The sequence below is a fragment of the Pogona vitticeps genome, chromosome 5 (assembly GCF_051106095.1).
Source record: "Pogona vitticeps strain Pit_001003342236 chromosome 5, PviZW2.1, whole genome shotgun sequence".
In the NCBI taxonomy this organism is placed as follows: Eukaryota; Metazoa; Chordata; class Lepidosauria; order Squamata; family Agamidae; genus Pogona; species Pogona vitticeps.
Window position 1 is genome coordinate 117551368 of NC_135787.1, and position 10678 is coordinate 117562045.

Below are 10678 nucleotides of genomic sequence, written 5' to 3' on the forward strand. Positions count from 1 at the left end.
TAGTATTAGGGAAAACAACCACTTGTTGCAAGCTTTGCTACCTTTTAATGCTCTGTACTTGTTCTAGATCAGTGGGTTTTTTAAAAAAAGCATGTGGTCTTTTTTTAAAATCTGATGTGTGACGTGATAAAAGCTTAATATTTTCTTTTGCTTGCTTTATTGATGTTTCCATCCTGTTCAGTGATTTGTAGAATGGCCATAACAACAAATATACAAGAACATCAAGCTTCTTAAGTAAGGAAAATACTAGAAACTGTAGATTATCCAATTAGAACCCATATATAGGACAGACATTCTTTAGACATGTCTCTCATATATGTGAGTAAGCTTATTAAGCTGCCTACACCCACATGGTAAATTGCCTGATGGTTTCATACAAGTCTTTGAAAACAAGTTTTTATGTAATCTATTATTGATTACCAGTCATGAAAAAAGGAGCATTATGTTCTTGTGTTTGTCAAATTTGGTACCAACCTCCCCCCCAATGTCCTTACAGCTGCTTTCTATTAGTTTCAGGCAGCTGTGGAAAGATTTGTGTACTCTTGTGCTGGTTACTGTGTGGCAACATTTGTACTTGGAATAGGTGACAGACATAATGACAACATTATGATTACTGAAGCTGGTGAGTACTAATAAGGATGATGATTGTGACTTAAGTGATAGCTGTTTCAAGTTAAAGTCAGAGGTTTGTCTAAATCATTGTTCTTTACATGCATGTGTTGATTGTGTCCAAAGAATTCTACATAAATGCTACAATTTTGATCATGTTAAAGAAAGAAATATGACCTGAATCTATCCAGTAGAGAAAAGCTGTTAATGAATGGGTGAAAGATGAAAAACACCTTGGGGGAAAACTATCGTTAAATGACAGTGCTGTGAAGGCAGGTGCAGGAACACCCACAGCATGTTTTTGGACATTCCAATACATGTGGCATAGCTCTTAACACCAGCAAAGTGTGTCAGCCAATTGAGCCAATATTAGCCATCACCCACCACTAAGACAGGTTGCATGCTTCTTTTTCTTCATCCTACATTTTACTGAAAGAGAGAGAGAGAGAATTAATTCACAGGGCTTTAAAAATCAGTTGCATTAACTGCTCTGACACTGCAAAATGAGGTAAATTGTGGTGTTTCTCACCTCTCCCCCCCCCCAAGTTGAAGCTGAATTACTCAAAAGGTTTTTTCCAAAGATCATCCCTACAGGAATAAAAGTGTACATTTCTTTACAAGAGTGTTGAAACCACTATCCATATCTATTCACTACTAGTCTTAGAATACAGTATCTATCTTCAGTTTTTTGAGATCCCTAAAAACAAGAAGAGGATGAAATCATAAAGTGTACTTGTTAAGTTATAGAAAAGCTATTTTTGTCAAAACTAGAGATCCAGTTCTCCTTTATGGATTGCTGTCTTGTTGTGGTGAAGGGGCTTGAGTAATCCAGAGAAGCTACGTACGGGCTATGCCATGCAGGGACACCCAAGACAGACAGGTCATAATGGAGAGTTCCAACTAAACTCAATCCACCTGGAGTAGGAATTGGCAAGCCACTCCAGTATCTTTGCCAAGAATACCCAATGAACAGAAACAAAAGGCTAAAAGATATGACGTTGGAAGATGGGACCCTCAGGTCAGAAGGCATCCAACATGCTACTGAGGAAGAGGGGAGGAAAAGTACAAGTAGCTCCAGAGCTAATGAAGTGGTTGGGTCAAAGCCGAAAGGACGCTCAGCTGTGGACGTGCCTGGAAGTGAAAGGAAAGTCCAATGCTGCAAAGAAAAATGCTGCATAGGAACCTGGAATTTAAGATCTATGAACCTTGCTAAGCTGGATGTGGTCAAACAGGAGATGGCAAGAATAAACATTGACATCCTGGGCATCAGTGAACTAAAATGGACAGGAATTCAGTTCAGATGACTATCATATCTACTATTGTGGGCAAGAACAATTTCGATACAAATCCAAGGCAGACCTTTCAACATCAGAGTAATCCAAGTTTATGCACCAACCACCAATGCTGAGGAGACCAAAACTGACCAATTCTATGAAGACTTACAACACCTTCAAGAACTGACACCAAAGAAAGATATTCCCCTCATTATAGGGAATTGGAATGCTAAAGTAGGAAGTCAAGAGATAAAACAACAGGTAAGTTTGGCCTTGGAGTTCAAAATGAAGCAGGGCAAAAGCTAATAGAGTTTTGTCAAGAGAACAAGCTGGTCATCACAAACACCCTTTTCCAACAACATAAGAGGCAACTCTACACATGGAAATCACCAGATGGGCAATACCGTAATCAGATTGATTATATTCTCTGTAGCCAAAGATGGAGAAGCTCCATACGGTCAGCAAAAACAAGACCTGGAGTTGATTGTGGCTCTGATCATCAGCTTCTCATAGCAAAATTCAAGCTTAAACTGAAGAAAGTAGGAAAAACCACTGGGCTAGTCAGGTATAATCTAAACCAAATCCCTTATGAATACACAGTGGAAGTGAAGAACAGATTTAAGGAACTAGATTTGGTGGACAGAGTGCCTGAAGAACTATGGATGGAGGCTCATAACATTGTCCAGGAGGCAGCAACAAAAACCATCCCAAAGAAAAGGAAATGCAAGAAAGCAAGGTGGCTGTACAACGAGGCTTTACAAATAGCAGAGAAAAGAAGGGGAACCAAATGCAAGGAAGATAGAGAAAGTTACAGAAAGTTGAATGCAGACTTCCAAAGAACAGCAAGGAGAGACAAGAGGGCCTTCTTAAATGAACAATGCAAAGAAATAGAGGAAAATAATAGAAAAGGAAAAATCAGAAATCTGTTCAGGAAAATCGGAGATATTAAAGGAACGTTTTATGCAAAGTTGAACATGATAAAGGACAAAAATGGGAGGGACCTAACAGAAGCAGAAGACATCAAGAAGAGGCGGCAAGAATACGCAGAGGAATTCTATCAGAAAGATCTGGATGTCTCGGACAACCCAGATAATGTGGTTGCTGACCTTGAGCCAGACATCCTGAAGAGTGAAGTCACGTGGGCCTTAGAAAGCTTGTCTAACAACAAGGCCAGTGGAGGTGATGGCATTCCAATGGAACTATTAAAATCTTAAAAGATGATGCTGTTAAGGTGCTACATTCAATACGACAGCAAGTTTGGAAAACTCATCAGTGGCCAGAGGACTGGAAAAGATCAATCTACATCCCAATCCCAAAGAAGGGCAGTGCCAAAGAATGCTCCAACCACCATACAATTGCACTCATTTCACATGCTAGCAAGGTTATGCTCAAAATCCTACAAGGTAGGCTTCAGCAGTATGTGGACCGAGAACTCCCAGAATTACAAGCTGGATTTCAAAGGGGCAGAGGAATTAGATACCAAATTGCTAACATGTACTGGATTATGGAGAAAGACAGAGTTCCAGAAAAACATCTACTTTTGCCTCATTGACTATGCAAAAGCCTTTGACTGTGTGGACCACAACAAACTATGGCAAGTCCTCAAAGAAATGGGAGTGCCTGATCACCATATCTGTCTCCTGAGAAACCTATACGTGGGACAGGAAGCAACAGTTAGAACTGGATATATAGAACAACTGATTGGTTCAAAATTGGGAAAGGAGTATGACAAGGCTGTATGTTGTCCCCCAGCTTATTTAACTTATATGCAGAATACATCATGTGAAAGGCCGGACTGGAGGAATCCCAAGCCGGAATTAAGATTGCCGGAAGAAATATCAACAACTCCCGATATGCAGATGATACCACTCTGATGGCAGAAAGTGAGGAGGAATTAAGGAACCTTGTAATGAGGGTGAAAGAGGAGAGTGCAAAAACTGGTCCCATCATCTCCTGGCAAATAGAAGGGGAAGATATGGAGGCAGTGACAGAGTTTACCTTCTTAGGCTCCATGATCACTGCAGATGGTGACAGCAGCCACAAAATTAAAAGACGCCTGCTTCTTGGGAGGAAAGCGATGACAAACCTCGACAGCATCTTAAAAAGCAGAGCATCACCTTGCCAACAAAATTCCGAATAGTCAAAGCTATGGTTTTTCCTGTAGTGATATATGGAAGTGAGAGCTGGAACATAAAGAAAGCCAACCATCGAAAAATTGATGCTTTTGAATTGTGGTGCTGGAGGAGGCTCTTGAGAGTCCCCTGGTCTGCAAAGAGATCAAACCTATCCATTCTAAGGGAAATCAAGCCTGAGTGCTCACTGGAAGGACAGATCCTGAAGCTGAGGCTCCAATACTTTGGCCATCTCATGAGAAGAGAAGAGTCCCTGGAAAAGACCCTGATGTTGGGAAAGTGTGAAGGCAGGAGGAGAAGGGGGCAACAGAGGAAAAGATGGTTGGACAGTGTCATCGAAGCTACCAACATGAATTTGACCCATCTCCGGGAGGCAGTGGAAGACAGGAGGGCCTAGCGTGCTCTGGTCCATGGGGTCACGAAGAGTCGGACACGACTAAACAACTAAACAACAACAACAAGAGAGCCAGTTCTAGGAAAGAAAATAAGGTGAGGAAAATTGTATATCCATTTTTGCAAATTATATACTCAAGTCAAAAAATGTTGTAGAGGATCACATTGCACCAGCAGAAATTATCACTGAACATAATATTGATTTGTTTTTCTGAAGGTAATCTATTTCATATTGACTTCGGCCATATTCTTGGAAATTACAAAAGCTTCCTAGGAATTAATAAGGAAAGGGTTCCTTTTGTATTGACGCCAGATTTTCTTTATGTCATGGGAACCTCTGGAAAGAAAACGAGTCCACGCTTCCAAAATTTTCAGGTACAGAAGCACAATCCTTGACATATTTTGTACAGCCTTTCCTTGATTTAGAGTTCTTAAGAAATCAAAAGTTTTCGATGTTTGTTGCTCTCTAGCAATCAAATCAAGGAGTACCAAACCCAGAACTTTGTTAGAAGCATAATTGTACACTATCTAAGTGTGATGTGTAGCTCTTCAAATATAAATACTTCAAATATTGCAGAACCACCCAACTTCAATTGACAGTGTGACCAAGTTTCTGGTTTTTGGACGTAGGATCTTTTGATTTCCCAGCATGTGCTTTGCTACAGCTTCCCCTGTTTGCACACGAACTAGAATGTGCTGGAGCTCCTTCTGGATGCTCAGAATAAAAAAAATGTGATATATAATGACTGCAGGATGCCTACCCTCCTCCATTTTTGTTTTCTTTGTGACACTGAAGCATTCCCACCATTAGAAATTGTGGGAATCTTCTTCCCCACTTCATCAGACACATTAATTTATCTTTAAGCAGCTAGCCTGTATATATATCTGGGACTGATTTTTGCTAGCTATGTCATTAACTTTTAAACTCAGGCCTAAAACAAACAACATAGTTAGGATTTCATTAGAAACAGAGCTCATTGAAGTGACAGAAGAGACCTGAGTCTTCTAACACAAACTTGTATCACTCTGTATTTTGCAAATTTGCTTCCTTCTGTTTTATGATTGATCATTGGGAGGTAAACACAGCCTTTATTTACATGCCTGATTGTACTATTGTTGCACGTGTGTAGAGATGGGCATGAAGCTCAGTTCAGAGGTTTGTGTGCATGGCACCACATGTGTTGCCCATTCCCTTCCCCTGCCTCCCTTACCCACTCACCAGTCAGAGTGTGCTCCTCTCCCGTTCTTTGGTTGTTCGACCAGTGCCTGGCAGGAGCATGGGTTTGCCTGTCATGGCTCTTTGTCTGAGTGGGCAATCAGCCAAGAAGGTGGACAGGGAAGCCTGTGCTCCTTCTGGAGCTGGTCAAACACACAAAGAGGAGGAGGAGAGGAGCATGCGCCAACTGGTGAATGGGGGGGGGGGAAGGAATATGCAGCACACATGATGCTGTGCATACAAGCCACCATGAACGTCCAAACTGAGGCTTATGCCCATTTCTACATGTGTAGAAAGAAAGCATTGTAATAGCAGAAAATGCGTTTTTCCCCCCTATATGTGGGATTTGACTTTCGGGGTTCCTAGGAATCTGAACCTTCTTACTTGCTTACTAGGAATTCCTCAGTGAAAATTATGAATGACAGGCAAGTGTCCTTTATCGATTGCCTGCTTCTTCTTACTTATCTTGCCCTACAGCAGACCTGGGCAAAGTGCGGCCCATGGGCCACATATGGCCTGAGAGCCGCTCCTGTTCGGCCCACCGATCGTTGCTCCTGTCCGGCCCACCCGTTGCCGCTGAGTGAGCCGGAGCTCCAGCTCTAGTCACCCAGCATGGCAGTAAGCAAAACCCGCGAGATCTGACGCTGGGATCTCGCGAGGTTTGACTGTTACTCTTGAGCCGCAGGCTGCAGAGCCTGCGGCTCAAGAGGCCGGAAGCAATCCTTGCGCAGGCAACGTGATGATGCATCACGTTGCTTGCGCGGGATAAAAGACAGTCGGAGAAGAAGGCCGTGGGGGAACGGAGGACAGGCAAGTTAGCTCAGTGTCGGGTTTGTTGTTTTTTTCTCCCACCCCCCCCCACAATGAATGAATTACAACACTCACATAGTTAACTCCCAAAAAAGTTTAGGGAGTTAACTATGTCAGCCTTGTAGTTCGTTCACCACAGGGCCTCACCCAATGGGGGCCTATTACTACCCACAAATTGGGGGCCTATTACTATCCACCTCCGAACACAGTTCAGATTTTTCATGTGGCCCACTGTAGAAATTAATTGCCCACCCCTGTCCTACAGCATTCAATTAACCTTGTACAGGACAGCAATGAGGCCAGAGAAAGCTTGTCTGGTAACGTGCATGAACCAAATGTCCCTCAAAAATGCTTCTGAATCCTCTGTAAAGCCCCAGAGTTCTTTGCCAATAAATCCAGTCTAGAAATAGCTGTACACTGGAAGCTAATTAGATCTGCAGTTTTCAAAGGAGCCAGTCAATGTATACACTCATGAGCACAAAATAATCATTTCTAGATGTCTTGCAACTAATCTGACCTCAATAGAACTGCTTGCATCTTCCCAGTTCCCTTTTTTCCATGCTTTTATAGACTGTGATCCTCAGTACTTTTGTACAAGAGTGTTGCTTGGGTAGAAAAGCACTTCTCTTGGGAGAAGAGACTGGAAAAGAAACAGAAAATCAACTCAGAATTCAGTGAATTTTCTACCCCTATGGCTTTATGATGAAATCGTTTTTGTATCTTCTGTGTTTAGGAGATCTGTGTGAGAGCTTACCTTGCTCTTCGGAACCACACAAACCTTCTCATCATCTTGTTTTCTATGATGCTAATGACTGGAATGCCTCAACTCACAAGCAAAGAAGATATTGAATATATCCGTGATGCACTGACTGTTGGCAAAAATGACGAAGATGCTAAAAAGTATTTCCTAGATCAGATTGAAGTTTGTAGAGATAAAGGGTGGACTGTGCAGTTCAATTGGTTTCTACATCTTGTGCTTGGAATCAAACAGGGAGTAGAGAAACACTCCGCTTAATGATTATACATGTACAAAGAGACTGAAGTCTTGTTCTGTAAGTTTTGTGGCATAAGTCTTTAAATGCTGAAAATCACAACTGCTGATGAAGTGATCCCAGCAGTGGTGATTTTTGGTAATTAAGGACTTCCCCTCCTGTCGCCCTGTCCTCACATGTTCTTGATAATAAAAGGGATTACTCAGGACCCACTGGGGCTTTGTGACAGGAAGAGGAAATGTTTAATTTCCCAAAAATTGCCCTCGTTGATGACATCATCAGCCCTGTGCCATGGAATTTACACAAACAAGATTCTAACCATGAGTGGCAAATCTTCTGCTCCTTTTGATGGCTCATAAACAAAATAATCTGGAAGGCTTTCAGTGATTTCCCCACTCCCCAAACTGCCATTATCTTTAGAAAAATCTAATTTTGGGGTTGCTAATGCCAGACCATAATAATTTAATATAGACAGAAGCTTCGTTGAGGTGGTCTCTGCTGCCATATGTGTTAAATATGCTGAAGTCTGCTAGAAACAGAAGTTAAATAACAACACTGGAAAGGAAAAGTCATGCTTTTTCTTGGATCACTCATTAAATACTGTAGATAATATACAGACAGAAAGATCTTGTGAAAACTTCTGAGAACTATGGGGCATTCAGAATAAATTTTAAAACAATATTTTTCTCTTGCTGCTTATGCTGTATAACGTTTTAAAGGCCTTCAGAACTAAATTGTTCCCTCTGTTTTCTCTGCTTTCAAAATATTGTCAAAATACTCTTTTTATTTAACACTATTAAATTATAGAAAAGTGACAAAGGATGTGTTATAGCCATGTGAACCATTTCAATAAATGTTATATTTTATTGGTTTGAATATCACACAAAACCCGGAAATGAATAAATTAATTTCTCTGGCAGCCAAATCACTGCAATTTGCAGTTTCTGGAAGACACACTCTCCAAGAACTCTTCCCTCTGTGATTTTTGTTACAAAATTTTGAAAACTTTGACAATTATTGGTTTTCTCTGTATCTGTTTTTTTAAAAAGTTTTTGCTTTTAAGACACACATCCATGCTACATCCTGGAAAGCTACAATGGAAATGTGCAAGAGCTTGTAGACATTCAATGAAGAACACGCTCCTCTTTGCTCTTTCAGACAGTCTTTTTCGATTCTCCTGGCTTTCAAAAGTGCCCTGCCATTAAGTTTTTGGGTTTGAATTTCAGAAATAGAAGTTCTAAGGTATCAATGACATTTGGATCTGATCAGTTGCTTCTGTGGGCTGTAACTCTAATCAACAAAATCTTAGTCTCTGGGCTTTGTGGTGGTCTTGGTTTTGGGCTATTTTTCATATCATAAAAACAGTATTGATTTTGAAAAAGGACACCTGATATTTAATATTTCACCATTATTAAATAGGAACTGAAGAGAGAATATACTCAGGGTACTGTGTATACTAACATCTTCACTGGCAAGATGCTGGGAATCTGTAACCAGTTCTGTGAATATACAATTATAAGAACATTGCTAATAGTAGTAGAAGAAGAAAGTCTGTGGTTTAAACTGTAAGTGTAATTCTTACACAGCGTGTGCATGATTGTACACATATTTCTGTTACTTGCAAAACATGGGTAAAGATCTAATGTGTAGTTCTCTATCCAGCACCAGCCAAATTAGGACTTCCCTTCACCTTTCTGACTAAAGTCAAAACCCTTTTTCCAGAGATTTTGCCTTTCTTCCAGAGCAGGTTTTAAGGGTGCCTGGCAGGCAGAAGCAGTGGGAGCTAACAGAAGCGCACAACTAGATCCTGGAAATAGCTTGTTAAAATATTTGTTTCTATGTGTTACATGAAATAAAAATTCATTAGTATATTACACATATAAATTAAATACTGGTTAAAGAAATCAGTAGGTCTTTTTTAATTTTTTTCTCCATGTTTGATCAAGTAACCCTATGGTTCAGATTCTAACAAAGAAATTTGCATATGGACTGGGGAAAAAATTAATGCAAGAGCTTTGAAAGTGACTTTTTTCTTGCTTTTTAAACGGTGCACATCAATTTTCATATATCAGCTATAACTGGAAAGTCTACTGGAGTTGGACTCAGTAGGAACATGTTTTCTAACAATGGTACCTGTTTGAGTTTTAATGCTCAATTATTTGCACTATATCTCTAGCCTTAGTTTTTAAAATCATGTATTCTAATTTTGAAATGAATTGTATATATGATTTATTAAAGAATCTCATAACTTTTTCTGCCATATTTTCCTTATAAATGTATGTAACGTTGAAAAGTTTCCGTACCAAGGAAACAGTGAACATGGTTGTTTCTTCATATCATCACGGGTTCAGGGAGGAAACGAAGGAAGCCATTTAAAATCAAGTGTATATTTTAGCCAGTGTATGTAGACTGCATATTACATGGAAAGTAGAAACACAGAAGATACCACATTTTGTGATGCATTTTTAAAATCTTTAGAAGGCATCATCCCTGGCAGTTGGGTATGCTGGTGGGGCTGATGGGAGTTAGAATCTGTGCAAGCTGTAGGGAACGGGAAGAGGTACAGTGGTGTCACTATTACAGTTTCACTCCATGCTGTGGAGAACTTGGTATTTTGAGACTGCTATCATGGATGAAGAAATGAGACACAATTAGCCCCATTATCAATTACCTCACTTTATGTACATCTCATTTAATTATGCTGCCACTATATTATGCACAGCTTCTATCATAACTTTTCCAATATATGCATAAAGGAGCTGGGCAGAGTAATGGGGCAAAACAACTTTCACAGTGGGTAGTATTAAATACATACCATCATAAATTGTGTTACAAACCTTATGGGTAATATTTAAAGAGTATTTGTTATCAGTTATTAGGTGTTTTTTATCAATAATGGAAGTATTGCTATTTTACATAACAACTGATAACTAGTGTAATAGTGACTTTTTCTTTTATAGTTGTTGAAGTAGTAGTAGGCATCCTTCAGTCTTGAAAGACTATGGTAGCGTGCTCTGTATGGAGGACTTGGAACAGCGTCTAGTGTGGCTGAGGAGGCCAATTCGAGAGTTACAATCTCTTCCACACTGAATACAAATCCAATCTGTCCCCTGTCCAGCTCCCTGGTTTTGCTTCCTTTGTGACTTCCTCTTTGCCTCGGCCTGCTGGACAAGGGTCTCTTCAAATTGGGAGAGGCCGTGATGTACCGCCTGCCTCCAGGCTGAACGATCAGATGTCAGAGTTTCCCATCTG

General features: G+C 40.3%; 1 protein-coding gene across 4 annotated transcripts in view; it reads left to right on the plus strand.

Moving 5' to 3' along the window:
• The window catches only part of PIK3CG (phosphatidylinositol-4,5-bisphosphate 3-kinase catalytic subunit gamma), a 60794-nt gene extending 51115 nt beyond the window's left edge, over positions 1-9679 (plus strand). For all 4 annotated transcript variants that reach the window (XM_073000667.2, XM_073000665.2, XM_073000666.2 and 1 more), the window contains 3 exons: positions 511-622; positions 4626-4783; positions 7168-9679. In XM_073000667.2, the coding sequence (XP_072856768.2) occupies positions 511-622; positions 4626-4783; positions 7168-7449 (552 nt within the window). In that variant the 3' untranslated portion in view covers positions 7450-9679. The remainder of the gene's footprint in view (positions 1-510; positions 623-4625; positions 4784-7167) is intronic.
• Positions 9680-10678: the final 999 nt, after the last annotated feature.